Consider the following 14,925-nt stretch of genomic DNA (forward strand, 5'->3'; position numbering starts at 1 on the left):
TCCTGGGTTGTCCTCCCCGAGGAGCGCCATCCACTGAACTTCCCCACACCATCCACTGCACTTCTCACACCATCCGCTGCATTCCCCACACCATCCGCTGCATTCCCCACACCATCCACTGCACTCCCCACACCATCCGCTGCACTTCCCCACACCATCCACTGCACTTCCCCACACCATCCACTGCACTCCCCACACCATCCGCTGCACTCCCCACACCATCCGCTGCACTCCCCACACCATCCACTGCACTCCCCACACCATCCGCTGCACTTCCCCACACCATCCGCTGCACTCCCCACACCATCCGCTGCACTCCCCACACCATCCGCTGCACTTCCCCACACCATCCACTGCACTCCCCACACCATCCACTGCATTCCCCACACCATCCGCTGCACTCCCCACACCATCCACTGCACTCCCCACACCATCCGCTGCACTCCCCACACCATCCACTGCATTCCCCACACCATCCGCTGCACTCCCCACACCATCCACTGCACTCCCCACACCATCCGCTGCACTCCCCACACCATCCACTGCATTCCCCACACCATCCACTGCACTCCCCACACCATCCACTGCATTCCCCACACCATCCGCTGCACTCCCCACACCATCCGCTGCACTCCCCACACCATCCGCTGCATTCCCCACACCATCCACTGCACTCCCCACACCATCCACTGCACTTCCCACACCATCCGCTGCACTCCCCACACCATCCGCTGCACTCCCCACACCATCCGCTGCACTCCCCACACCATCCACTGCATTCCCCACACCATCCGCTGCACTCCCCACACCATCCACTGCATTCCCCACACCATCCGCTGCACTCCCCACACCATCCACTGCATTCCCCACACCATCCACTGCACTTCCCCGGGGGTGTTTCTATGAACGTGGCTCTTGGCTTCGGCTTGGGAAAGGTGCCCTCGCAGCTGCTCCCACAGTGCCCTGTACCTCCTTCCCTGAGTCCTCACTGGCTTACAGAGCCCGCATCTGCGTGTCCATGAGGATCCATTCTTCCTGCATCCGGCCTCATCTAACAGAAGGGACAACTGAGACCCGGAGACCGCGACAGCCGCTGACCTGTGGGAGGCTCTGACTTCTCCCCCAGCTCCATTTGTGCCCATCCACGTGTCAGAGCCCCTCCAAGGTGCCCATCCCGTGAGGGCCCAGTGGTGAGGGCAGCTCTGTCTTCATGAGGTCAGGGTCTCAGTGCTGGTAGAGGAAGGGGGCCCAGAGAGGAAACCCTCAGGGGCAAGGACACACCAGTCACACCTCAAGGTCAAGGGTGGGAAAGGAGAGGGCCTGCTGCCAGCACAACAGGCATTTTAGCAGGTGGTGCCCGGGACAGCCCCTCGGTGCATGTGCATGTGAGCACGCACACCCAGGCACACACACGCACACACATGTGTGCACACACACACACGCAGCTCCTCACTGGGATGCCAGGGCTGAGGCCCTGCACTTACCCATGACGTTGAGGAAGATGTTGCCCGATGCCAGGACCACCTTCTCCCTCGTGGCGCGGTCGTAGATGCCCACGTGGCACTCGTAGGGACCGTTGTCCGAGATGCGGACCTCGGGCAGCCTGGGGGAGGCAGAGCAGCAGGGTGAGGGCCCGTGATCCGGGGCTGAAAGGCGCAACCCCAAGCCCCATTGTTCAGCCTTTGCTGAGCCCATGCCTGCTGGGCTGAGAGGAGGAGCCACATTTATGGAACGCTGACTGTATGCGGCCTGTGCTCAGTGCTTCGGAGGGCGGGGGTGAGGCTGTGTTCAGCCGAATTAAATCTGTGCTCCTTTCGGCTTCATGAACTGGATGGCAGTGGTGCCCACCCGAGGGGGCCTGAGGATGACATGATCCGGAGGCACCTGGCTTGTGGTACAGGCTCAGAACTGCGACCTAGCGCATCCCCTCCGTGGCCGCCCTGCGTGTACGGATTGTCATTCCCGTTTCATAAACATGGAAACTGAGGCTCTAAGGGGGACAAAGTGGCTAACACGAGCTAAGGTGGAAATTTGAACGCTGCCCTACTGTCACTTTATGCCCAGATCTGGGGATTTGAGAAGAAACACAGTAAAATTCTTGTCTTCAAGGAGCCCCTGCCTCCATGGACGAGGAGGCAGGGCAGCCGGTCATCGCTCCCAATCGCGTGGGAAAGGGTGGGCCAATTGAGCACAGATGGAGCAGCGGCTTCTGCCCCAGTCGTCAGGAGGGCCTCTCGGAGGAGGTGACCCGCGGGGACAGGAGAGACCCATTCAAACCTTACTCCTCTAACAGTCCAGAGAGTAAATATTTTAGGCTTTGTAGCTTTTACAGTCTCTGTCCGTGTAGAGTAAAAGCAGCTACAGGCAGGGCCTGGGCAAATCAGTGTGGCTGTGTTCCAATAAAACTTTATTTATTGCCATTGCCATTTGAATTTCAAATACTTTCTTGTGCCCTGAAATCTTCTGTTTTTGCTATTTCCCATCATTGGGGGGAAAAAAAGTAAAACACATTCTAGTTCACAGGCTGTTAAAAAACAACAACAGCTGGATTTGGCCCACAGGCTGTAGTTTGATGATCCTTGTTCTAGATCCTTCTTCAGGGTGTGCTAAGAATGGGTTGCTATGCGGTTCTCTCTCCCTATGGAAAATGCCGACAGGGCGGCTCTCTCCTCACTCCTGCGTGGGAGACGCCTGTCTCTCTCTGAGCCTCCGTTCTCTCGTCTAAAATATGGGGCTGATACTCCCCAGGACCTCAGTGAGGATTAAATTGGACGCAGTCCCGGCCAGACCCCTGTAGGCACGAAAGTGGCCTTGAGTGGAGAGGACTGTCCCCTGCCGTCCCTTCATCCTGCGATGCCCCGAGAGCCTGACCTGGAGTTAGAGGCCGCGTCGCGGCTGCATCAGGAAATCTGTGTGTCCTCCTGCCAATTCCAACCTTATCTGGGTGCAGTCACGCAGCCAAAAGGGGGTCTATTCCGGCCCCAGCTTAGAAGTGGGGTCACGTGATTGGCTCTTAGCGGTTCTCACGCTGCAGCAGGAAAGTGGGGGGAGAAGCTCAAACTTACAAACGCCTAGTAAATGCTGAGCGCATTAAACTGGCCCAACGGTCCCGTGGAGAGCCCACCTGGGGGGCAGTGGCTAAGAGCACAGGCTCGGGGTGTCCGTCCCAGCCCTGCCACCCGGAGAAGGGAGGCTCCTCAGTCCAGTTCTTCGCTCCCACCCGTCGCGGACACATTTTCCACGGTTCCGGCTAAGCCTCTCCCCCGCCCCCCCACCCCACCCCATCTGCTTCTGCTGAGCAATCTAACCTCAGATTTTCACCTTCCTCCTCTTGTTTCTGCTGTACCCCCTGTTTTTGTCTTCCAGCTCCATTTCCTATGATTCACTACCCCCCCCCCCCACATCCCCCTCGCCACCCCACACCTGGGCCCCAGCCTGGATTTCCATGGCTGCTGCCTCATTGAGCGGATCCAGCTCCCCTTCCTCCCACCACCCAGCCCGCATTAGCATAAGCAAATACCTTCATTTACATAGAATATACAGAGGTTGACATCTGGTCCACCGACTGTCATGAAAGGCTTAAAGAACAGGGAGCTTTTCATCAGGGAAACGGGGTGGGGGATGAGGCCTCCCTCTCCTCCCTCCCTGGGATCTCAGGGAGCACAGTGCCCTGGAAACAGCAGGGAGCTCTCTCTCCCCTCCGGGAAGTGTTTTCTTTGTGAGTAACTCTAGACTGAAAAAAAAAAATAGCCTCCCCAGGGGGCACTGCTGACAGTGACAGTCACCACAAGCGACATGTTTAGGTGACACTCGTAGGTGTCAGGGGTCCAGGCTACCTGCCTAAGGCGGAGTGGGCGACAGGTGTGCAGGCGACACGCTCCGGTGCCTGCTCGGCAAAGAAACCGGCTCGGGGGAGCCGTGAGGCTGGAAGCCACCCGGCTGACGTAATCAGAGGATAATGACATGGTTGACACGCAGGTGGGCATGTTCAGGTAGCCGCCGCATTGGTGATCTGCGCAGATGTGCTGATGTGCTAGCGACACAGGTGACACGTTTAGGCGATCGCTACGCTGATGACATGCTCAGGCGACAGTAACATAAGCAATATGTCTGGGTGACACGTATGGGTGACGTGACGCAGATGGTGCAGAAGACAGCTCAGGGGACACCTGGGTGGGTGCTGAACGAGGAAGGCAGCATCTCACGCAGCTGCTCTCCCGCCTCAGATGTTCCCTCTCCTGGTTTCCCTGGCCCCACAAACGGTCCAAGTCTCACGGCCGGGCTCCATCCTTCACCTCCCCCCATTTCTCCCTCCCCAGGCACAGTCAGGGACCGCACCCTGGGGTTTGGCCTCCTAAACGGATCCTGCGCTATCCACTTGCCCCACCTGCACTGCAGGCCGCTGCTCACCGGGACAGGGAGGAGGACAGGTAACCGGCTTTCTGCCCCTGCCCACCTCCCTCCTGATCGGCTCTCCAGGCAGCACCCAGAGGGTCTCAAATGCAAATGGCGTTCATGGCACTGCCCCACCCAACGCCCTTCAAAGGCTTCTCTCTGCTCCAGGATAAAGACCAGGGTCCAGATCTTGGCCAAGAAGGGCCGCACACGGTCTCCAGCCACACCTCAGCCGCCCCTTCGCCAGCTACAGGGGTGTTCTTTCCATCCCTCTTGGGGACCAAGTTCCTTTTCTACAGCACACACTTTTTATTTCGGAGTTATTTTACAGAAAAACCGCACAGAAACTAGAGAGCGCCCCACACCCTCGCCAATTTCGCCCGCTGTTGGCACCTCACACGCCCACAGTGCCATCGTCCGCGTAAGAGACCCACATCGACATGTCACTGTTAACTCCAGATTTTACCTGGATGCCACTGGCTTTTCCTTTTTCTGCCCCAGAATCCCATCGGGGTCCCTCAGAGGTGACACTCACAGGTGACTTCAGCCACGTTCCCTTTATGACTCAGCACGTTTGCTGACAACATTCTCCTTTCCTGAGAAGATGGCATTTTCTTCCCCTGGCACAGCCTTCAAGTTACAGAGCAGCGGTCAGTTCTCAGGGACCTCCTGGACTGGAAGGGCGGGCAGACTGCTGGCATCGATGGCCAGGATGGGCGGCCTCCCTTATCCCTGCCTCTTGCCATGTGCATTGCAGTTCCCCCCTGTCTAGAGGTGGAGTCTCTTTCCCCTGCTTGGCCCTGTGACTTGTCTCAAAAGAACCCCCAACCCCCACTCTCTCCCTTTCTCTGCCCTGAGAACAAGCCTCTGAAGCAGTGGTTCTCAACCTTCCTCATGCCGCGACCCTTTAATACAGTTCCTCACGTTGTGGTGACCCCCAACCATAAACTTATTTTCGTAGCTACTTCATAACTGTAGTTTTGCTACTGTTACGAATTGCAATGTAAATATCTGATATGCAGGATGTATTTAGGTGACCCCTGTGAAAGGGTCATTTGACCCTCAAAGGGGTTGCGACCCACAGGTTGAGAACAGCTGCTCGGAAGGAAGACGAGGGCACATGGAGAGAGGCCCCATTGGCCCAGCCCTTCCAGTCAAGGCTACATTCAGGAATGCGCCTAGCCAACAACCCCTAGCCTCATGAACAATAATACATGGTTGTTGCTTTAAACCAGTGGTCGGCAAACCGCGGCTGGCGAGCCACATGCGGCTCTTTGGCCCCTTGAGTGTGGCTCTTCCATAAAATACCACGTGCGGGCGCGCATGTACAGTGTGAAGTTGACTTAAAACTTTAAGTAAAGTTTATTAAGTTAATTTTAGGGAACGTTGTGGAGTGAAAGAAGATGCAGTGTCGAGGATTGAGAAAGGTATGTTGAGATGGTTTGGACATATAGAGAGGATGAACGAAAGGAGATAGATGAAACAAGTATACAAGACGAGTGTGGATGGGAGAGTTGGAAGGGGTCGACCTCAGTGAACGTACCTCAATCAGATTGAGGACATTTTTAGCAAAGACCAGCTTGGGAGTACCCTAATTAAGTTAATAACAATGTACCTACCTATATAGTTTAAGTTTAAAAAATTTGGCTCTCGGGAGAAACCAAGATGGTGGCATAGGTTAACGCCGGAGATTGCTGCCTCGAACAACCACTTCAGAGATATAACTAAAGGACAGAACGGACATCATCCAGAACCACAGGAAGGCTGGCTGAGTGGAAATTCTACAACTAGGAGGAAAGAGAATATCATACCCAGACTCAGAGGAGGCGCAGTGCTGAAGTGAAATACTCAGGTGCGGAGTGCGTGTGCGGAGCGGGCTGGCGGCGGAGGGCGAGGTTGTTGTTTTCAATCGGGAGGGAGTTTCAGACTCTGAGCTCCAGATCCGGGCGAGTCTTTAGGGACCCAGACTCAAACGGGAGAAGCGGGACTGTCTGGCTTCGGTCGGAACTCGAAGGCAGCTTTCTCTCCGAGGTTTGCAGCGGTTGCTGGGACTCTGAGAGGCAGAGCCTCTGCGGACTGGACTGAGAGCAGCCATAACTGCTTGTTCCGCCCGCCTTGTAGATCCCCAGGGACCCGCCCCACCCAAGCCCTGCGCAGAGCCATTTGCCAGATAGCCTCAGGCAAAGGTTAGATTAGCACCGCCCTAGAGATCCAGCACAGAAGCTCTCCCACTGAAGACACAGCTGACTCTCATAGCCAGTTAGCCTGGAGGTCAAATCACCCCTGGTATTGCCGACAATCAAGGCTTAACTACAACAACACTGCCCACAAAGACCACTAGGGGGTGCACCAAGAAAAGATAAAAAAATGCGGAGACAAAGAAACAGGACGCAAATGTCAGAAATGGAAGATATAGAGCTCAAAACCACACTTTTAAGGTCTCTCAAGAACTGTCTAGAAGCTGCCGATAAACTTAGTAAGGCCCTCGAAAAGACTGGTGAGACCGCCGATAAATGTAGTGAGATCCGCAAGAAATCTAATGAGACCCTCGATGTTGTGATAAAGAACCAACTAGAAATTAAGCATACACTGACTGAAATAAAGAATATTATACAGACACCCAACAGCAGACCAGAGGAGCGCAAGAATCAAGTCAAAGATTTGAAATGTGAAGAAGCAAAAAACACCCAACCGGAAAACCAAAATGAAAAAAGAATCCGAAAATACGAAGATAGTGTAAGGAGCCTCTGGGACAACTTCAAGCGTACCAACATCAGAATTATAGGGGTGCCAGAAGAAGAGAGAGAGCAAGATATTGAAAACCTATTTGAAGAAATAATGACAGAAAACTTCCCCTACCTGGTGAAAGAAATAGACTTACAGGTCCAGGAAGCACAGAGAACCCCAAACAAAAGGAATCCAAAGAGGACCACACCAAGACACATCATAATTAAAATGCCAAGAGCAAAAGACAAAGAGAGAATCTTAAAAGCAGCAAGAGAAAGAAACCCAGTTACCTACAAGGGAATACCCATACAACTGTCAGCTGATTTCTCAACAGAAACTTTGCAGGCCAGGAGGGAGTGGCAAGAAATATTCAAAGTGATGAATAGCAAGAACCTACAACCAAGATTACTTTATCCAGCAAAGCTATCATTCAGAACTGAAGGTCAGATAAAGAGCTTCACAGATAAGAAAAAGCTAAAGGAGTTCATCACCACCAAACCAGTATTATATGAAATGCTGAAAGGTATCCTTTAAGAAGAGGAAGAAGAAGAAAAAGGTAAAGATACATATTATGAACAACAAATATGCATCTATCAACAAGTGAATCTAAGAATCAAGTGAATAAATAATCTGGTGATCATAATAGAATCAGGGACATAGAAAGGGAATGGACTGACTATTCTTGGGGGGGAAAGGGGTGTGGGAGATGCAGGAAGAGACTGGACAAAAATCGTGCACCTATGGATGAGGACAGTGGGTGGGGAGTGAGGGCGGAGGGTGGGGCGGGAACTGGGAGGAGGGGAGTTATGGGGGGAAAAAAGAGGAACAAATGTAATAATCTGAACAATAAAGATTTAATTAAAAAAAAAAATTGGCTCTCAAAAATTTCAATCATTGCACTGTTGATATTTGGCTCTGTTGACTAATGAGTTTGCCGACCACTGCTTTAAACCATCCCGGTTTGGGACCGCTTGTTATCCAGCAATAGCTAACTGATACAGCAGGTCTCCTCATAGCTCTCCTGAGTAGTATTTGTCTAAATTGTAACTTAACCGGATACGTTGCGACTCTCAAATGCCCTCCTCTCCTGGCCACGCTCAGTAAGCTCCATGAAGGCAGGGTCTGCATATCCGTCTGGTTTACCAGTATATCGGGCCTTGCACAGAGCTCACCATCATGGTAGGTCCTCGATCAATATTTGTTACATGAATGGGTGGTGGCTGTAGTGTGAGCATGGAGAACCCTGCCTCCCCCTGTGCAGAAGCCAGGGCCAGCCCCTCCCCACCCCAGGCAGATTCTAATTCTTATCTTCAGATCCAGCCACTGCCAAGCCACAGCTTTGAGCTGGTGCCTTCAGCGTTATCCTTCCAAAGTGTATTAAGCGGCCCAGAGACCCCTTTTCCGCAGACTTGAGTGGCATTGATCTGCATGTGGAATAGGCCTTCGCAGATAGCAGGGCCCCGCGGGTGCTGGGGAGGAGGCCTACTCTCACCAGCTATGGGCTGCGATCAATAAACTATTAATAACGGCAAAGGTTTCTGGCAGGATCAGTGTAATGCAGGTTAGTGGCTGGAGTTTACCAACACTGACAGCGGCTCTGAAGGGCGAGTGACTGTGGTTTTGAAAAGCTGGGCTCAGAGATGGCGGGGGCCCATTGGCTCTCTTCGTGGCCCCTGTGGCTCAGCTGAGGCCATGCAAGGGCTGGTCACGGGGGCTTCTGCCAGGCCTGGGGCCAGGGCTGCGGGCTGCCCACCCTCGGCACAGCATGTATGCCTCCTGGGTGCTGTGCCCCATGCTGAGCCTTGGTGGAGGTGGATGCATAGCTACCGAGGATGTGACTCCTGCCTCCATGCCTTTGGCTGTTACCTCTGCTTGGACCACTTTTCCTTTCTGTCTACATGGCATGCCTCTAGCCATCTTTTCAAAGCCTATCTCTGATCCCACCCCATCAGACAGTTGAGAAGATTCTATGGAATGATTCAAGGACTTAGCTCAGAGCTGGTGTGGCATGAGAGTCCAATGGGCTAGAATCACTTAAGCAGTCTGTAAGCTCTACATTCAGATGCCACCTCTGCCAGGCAGGCTGCCCTGACTGCCCACCCCTGTGCAAACAGAGTTCCTCTCCACCTCCCCAGGGCTGCATCTCATTGCACGTTAACCCATCTGTCCCTCCTCCTAGGGATGCATACGAGCCCCTTGTCTGTGAGCCTGGTCACCTGGTAGGAGCTCAGCCACCCACTGTGTGAATGACAGCAGTGGGAGCAGCCTAGGCCTGGTTAGGCTGTCAGGCACCCTGGGCCCTGGGCCCGACTAGCTGTGTGCGGTTGGATGGAGTCCTTTGGTTTCTCCATCTGATAAATGGGTATGACAATACTCGCCTTGTGGGGTGAGAGCTTTTGGGGGACTATTTATAATGGGAGGCAGTGTATAGTAAGCATGTTACCCTATCTCACTGGATCCTTGAAACCACCCTATTATATGACATGGTATATAAGGCATGCCCTAATAGGCATTCTGTAGTGATAATAATATTATTATGTTTATTGTATAGATGAGGAAACTGAGGCACCCAAAACAGGTAACATGACTGAGGTCACAGAGTGAGTAGGTGGTGCCATGATTCAAAACCAAGCCCGGTGGAGGCCAGACCCACACACTGTCTTCGGAGGCCCTCTCCCACACTGTTCCTGCCACCCTCCTGCACCCGCCACCCTCCTGTACCAGCCACCCTCCTGCACCTGCCACCCTCCTGCACCAGCCACCCTCCTGCACCTGCCACCCTCCTGCACCAGCCACCCTCCTGCACCTGCCACCCTCCTGTACCTGCCACCCTCCTGTACCAGCCACCCTCCTGTACCTGCCACCCTCCTGTACCAGCCACCCTCCTGTACCTGCCACCCTCCTGCACCTGCCACCCTCCTGCACCTGCCACCCTCCTGTACCAGCCACCCTCCTGTACCTGCCACCCTCCTGCACCTGCCACCCTCCTGCACCAGCCACCCTCCTGCACCTGCCACCCTCCTGTACCTGCCACCCTCCTGTACCTGCCACCCTCCTGTACCTGCCACCCTCCCACACCAGCCACCCTCCCACACCAGCCATTCATTTGAGCACTCTGGTTCCCGAGTTGGCCTCCACTGCTCTTGAGCACATTTCTATTCTGAGCCACACCACTCTCCAGGTAAGGAGAGCATCCGCTTCCTCCCGCTGGGAGAAACAGGGCGGGCTTTTCTGTTCCTAAATTCCCTTTCTCTGCTTCCGTCCAGTGGGCCCCTTCGCTCTGATAACTGGGGTTGGCTGAGCAAGTTGTGCTCACATTCTCCAGACCCACTCGACCTAACAGCCACGGGTGTGTTCCTCTCCCAGCTCTGTCTTCCCCGGGGAAGAGTCCTCACCTCTCGTGGGTCCCGGTGGAGGGCTTGGGCATAGAGGGTGGGCTGGGAGGACACAGGGGGGATCTGTGAGTTACTCATCTTGTGCTGATGGGGAATCAAGGACCAGTCGGCGACTTTGCTGGGCACTGAAGCCTGACGCGAGGAACATATGTAAATGCACCTCGAACAGCGCCTGGCGAGCTGCAGGCATTGTCAGTTTCCTCTCCCGACACTGTTAATGGATTAAAAATTTAAAACAAAGGATTCAGTCCCTCCTCGTATCAGGCGCTGTTTGGGGTGTTGAGTATACAGCAGGGGAGAAGACAGGACAATACTTTTAAACAGCGAGAGGAAGCAGGCCGGACACTCTTCAGTGGCCTCAGATTCAAGGTCAGAGCAAACACCACTCTCATCCTGCCTGTCCTAGGGGCCGTGCAATGTGTCAGGTTGGTTTGCCCCTCACTGTCCATCTCCTGGCATCCTTGCCTTCGAAAAAATGTGCTTATTGCTTTCTTGAGGTATAACTGACAAACAATAAACTGCATAAAGTTTACATATCCGTGGAGTGTCTGCGTATGTATACACCACTGAAGCCACTGCCACAGGCAAGATAAGGAACATATCACCTCCCCAAAGTTTCCCTGTGTCCTTTTATAATCCCTCCCACCCAACCCCTGTAGATCACGTGTCCTCGGATTTCTATCAGTGAGTCACAGAACGGGTACTCTGTGGTTTGGTTTCGTTCACTTACCGTCATCACTGGGAGATTCGTTCATGCGTTGCCATGATCCATAGCTGGGCCCTCTCATGGCTGAGTAGCATCGCGTGTGTGCACCCACCCACTTCTGTCTACCTGGCCAGTGTCGACGGAGGCTTGGGCTGCCCTCTGTGTGGGGGGATGACAAACGGCAGTGCTCTGCGCCTGTGGGCACGGTCTGTGTGGGGGGCACATGCTTTCACTGTTCTTGGTAAATACCGAAGAGTGGGAGGCTGGGCGTAGGTTTAACTTCATAAGACGCCGTCCAACTGTTGCTGAAGGGATTGTCCGAGGCAGCCGTTTATGAGTTTTTGTCTCTCGCACACAGGGCTCGGCCTCCCACCCACCCACTTCCTTCTCAGTCAAGTGCTGCCCCCCCTTTTGCAGTGAGCTTTAACCCCAAATAACAAGTCCTCTTGGAACTGTGTGCAGTAGGGATAAGGAGGCTCGGCAGGAGGGTGGGGGCTACGGGATTTCTCTAAGACAGCGATTTTCAACCTGCTTTATCTCATGGCACACATAAACCAATTACTAAAATTCTGCGGCACACCAAAAAACATATGTTTTTTTTTTTTTTTTTTTTTTTTTTTGCCAACCTGACAAAAGAAATAGGTATAATTTTGACTCATTCACACCGATGGCTATTGCTGTGGCTGCTGTTGTCATTTTTTAATTTGACAGCCTAAGAGAAACGAGGTCAGTGCCCCTGATAAACAGTCAGATGCGGCAGGTTTTAAACATTCTCGTGGCACGCCCGCTGGAAATCGCTGCCCTGGGAGAAGAGTGCGCGTGGCAGTTGAGGGCAGGGATTTAGACCCTCTCTCCTTCCCATCCTCTCTGGGGGATGGGGGGATTGTGGGACAAGTGACGTGTGGACATAGCCTTCCGCCCCCTCCCCTGCCTCTGCTCTGTCTGAAGTTGCCACTGTGGTTTGCATTTGCCACCTCTCCTTGCCTGGGTCTCTCCAGCCTGTCCCCTCCCCACCCTGCTGCCAGCGTGACCTTATCACAGTGAGCCTGGCCTGTCCTTTTCCAGCGTGAAACTTTCCCTTCCCCTGATGTCCATGCGCTGGAGAGTTAAGCCTAAACTCAGTCTGATTTCAAGACTTCCCAGATCTGGTCCTGACCCAAAAAGGCTCAAGGGAGAGAGGGAGGGAGAAGAGGGGCAGGGAAGGGGGAGGGAGGGAAGGAGGGAGGGAGGGAGGGAGAGAGGCAAAAGGGGGTGGAGGAAGGGAAGGAGGGAGGGAGGGAGGGAGGGACAAAGCGAGGAAGGGAAGGGTGTGTGGCCTCAGATCTCTTGTGAAAGAAATAAAGCAGTGGAATCAGAAGGCTTGTCAGGACCAAACTTTTATAATCCACCCTCTTTAAAAGGCATTTTGTAATTCAAACATCTTCATTTATATACATAGTATCTCATTCTGGGCTAATGGAGGAGATTCAGGTAGCGATTGGTCCTTTGAGGCACTGCTTTAATGAAGAGACTGGAGAGGCTTTTCATTTGTATAACCATTGTTTGCATGGAAACGGAGCTTCTAAGGGGCCAGGAAATGGTTCATTCTTGCAAGTAGGTTAAACACACCCCCTGCAATCTTATTAGCCCAGTGCCTGCTCAGCTCTGCTCCCCCTCATCCCCGCTGGAAAGAAAGCTCTCGAGTGGGAAATAATGAAGTTTTACTGTTTGCCCTGCTTCCCTGATTGCCTGCACCACCGCCCCCCCCTCACCCCCCAGGCCTGGCCCTTGTTTCTCCCTCCCTCAGACACCTGCTCACACTCCAAGTTCAGGGTCACGCCCCTGGATGCTGGGGCCACACGTTCAGAGTGCCACAGGGCAAAGCTCATAAAAATGGCTGTAAAGTCAGGTGGTGACCGGCAAGAAAGGGCCTTGTCTAGACCTAGACTTGTCTTGGGATGGGATCCTCTATAGGAGACCCTGGGAGGGGACAGAGGAGCAAAGCCTGTCTTAAACCAAAGAGTGCCCATTCTTTGATCCATTGATATGAAATCCTTGGGGATCTGGTTCAAATGCAGACGCTATAGGGCTGGGTGGGGCCCCAGAGTTCCTAACAAGCTCCCAGGTGGCCCAGTCTCAGGCCTCCAGCCCTTCTCCCTTCCCCCTGGGCCCAACCACCTGTTTAACCTCCCTCGTCCCCACCAGACACACTGGGTGGTCCCCTCCCACTGGCTTCCCCTAGAACTTGGGAGGCCTGGACGCATGGTATGTCCCTGGTGAGAGCGGTGCAATGGAAATGATCTGAGAATAGAGTTTACAGCTTTGAAGGAGCCCTCTGGCCACCAGGGGCTGCCACCAAGCCGGCCGCACGCAAACCGTGCTTCCCCCATTCTCACTCTGCACCGACTTCATGTCCATCCTGCCCCCGGGCCCCGCCCTGCACCTGTCCTCCAGCTTCTGAAATCGACGATGCATTCTCCATCTTTCCTGGCCTCTGGAGGTGGGTCTATGCTCCCCCCACCACCCTCCGAGACAGGGGATCCTAGACTTAGATCAAGGGCAAATGGTCTCATTCTGCTTGGTGTGACCTGTTCTAAAGTCACCTGAAACGGGAAGACCTGAGCTACCCCTTGTCACTATATTCTCACGGAAGCCACCTGTTCAGCCCACTGGGACAGCAAAAGAACAATCCGAAACCCAGAACTCAGTCCCTTGCCTCCTTCTGGCCACTCCCTGGATTTTCTCCTCTGGCCAGGACTGTCCTTTCGAGGAGCAGACTGGGCCCCGCCCCGCCCAGACTCTTCCAGGAGCTTCTCTCTGCGCCCCTACGCCCTCCCCTCCCGCCCCCCTGCCCCTCCTCCCCCCGCCAGGATTGGAGCCAGCAGACTGTACCAGGCGGAGATGTTGGTGGAGAAAGGAGACTGCCCTGAGCTAAGGACAGTCCTATGGCACAGGGTGTATGGAGAGCAGGCCAGATCTCCTTAATACCAATCTCCCAGCCTAACCTGGTTTACCCAGGACTTGCCTGGTTTGGGGGCGCTGAACGTTCCATGTCTCAGGGACTCTCCAGGCAGATCAGAATGGTTGGTCACTTACATTTAACAAATGAGAAAACTAAAGAGAGAGGAGTGACTGGCCACAGGCCAGACAGCAGTCAGGAGCCCATCAAGGATAAAGAGTGCCAGGTGACCCAGCGAGGGCTCCGGGAAACGGGCCAAGGATGCCCCCCGCCCCCCGGTCCCCGGCCTGGCAGGTGGTTTGAGGGCTGGTGATGGTGTTACAGAGCCCCTCACATGGGGAGGGGGCGCATAGTAGGTGCTCATTGAACTGCAATTGTGGTTGCCATGAGCCGGAAGACTTAATGAAGTGGAATCTCAACAAGCCAGGAATACCGGGTGCTCTTCCCACCGCACTACGCTGGAGAGTTTGGGCCCAGCTTTTTCTAAGGGTCAAGCAGAAGGGCAGGCCAGACCCGCTCCATGGGCCTGGGAGCCCACAACTGGGGCCCCACCATCTTCCAGCCACGCCCCCAGGCTGGGGAGCCAGCCAAGGCCCAGCTAGTCTAAATGTGGTAGGCTTGCCTGGCTGGTATGGCTCAGTGGTTGAGTTTTGACCCATGAATCAGGTCATGGTTTGATTCCTGGTCAGAGCACATGCCCGGGTTTCGGGCTTGATCCCCAGTGTGGGGCGTGTAGGAGGCAGCCAATCAATGATACTCTCTCA

The 14,925-nt window shown here is 54.2% G+C and overlaps 1 protein-coding gene across 1 annotated transcript in view; it reads right to left on the minus strand.

Annotated features, from left to right (window-relative positions):
* Nucleotides 1-14,925, minus strand: part of IGSF21 (immunoglobin superfamily member 21) — a 211,172-nt gene that overhangs the window by 28,109 nt on the left and 168,138 nt on the right. The window contains exon 4 of the mRNA XM_081087670.1: nucleotides 1,485-1,603. Coding sequence (XP_080943796.1) covers nucleotides 1,485-1,603 — 119 coding nt within the window. The remainder of the gene's footprint in view (nucleotides 1-1,484; nucleotides 1,604-14,925) is intronic.

This window comes from Myotis nattereri, assembly GCF_964212035.1.
Source record: "Myotis nattereri genome assembly, chromosome: 3".
Lineage (NCBI taxonomy): Eukaryota > Metazoa > Chordata > Mammalia > Chiroptera > Vespertilionidae > Myotis > Myotis nattereri.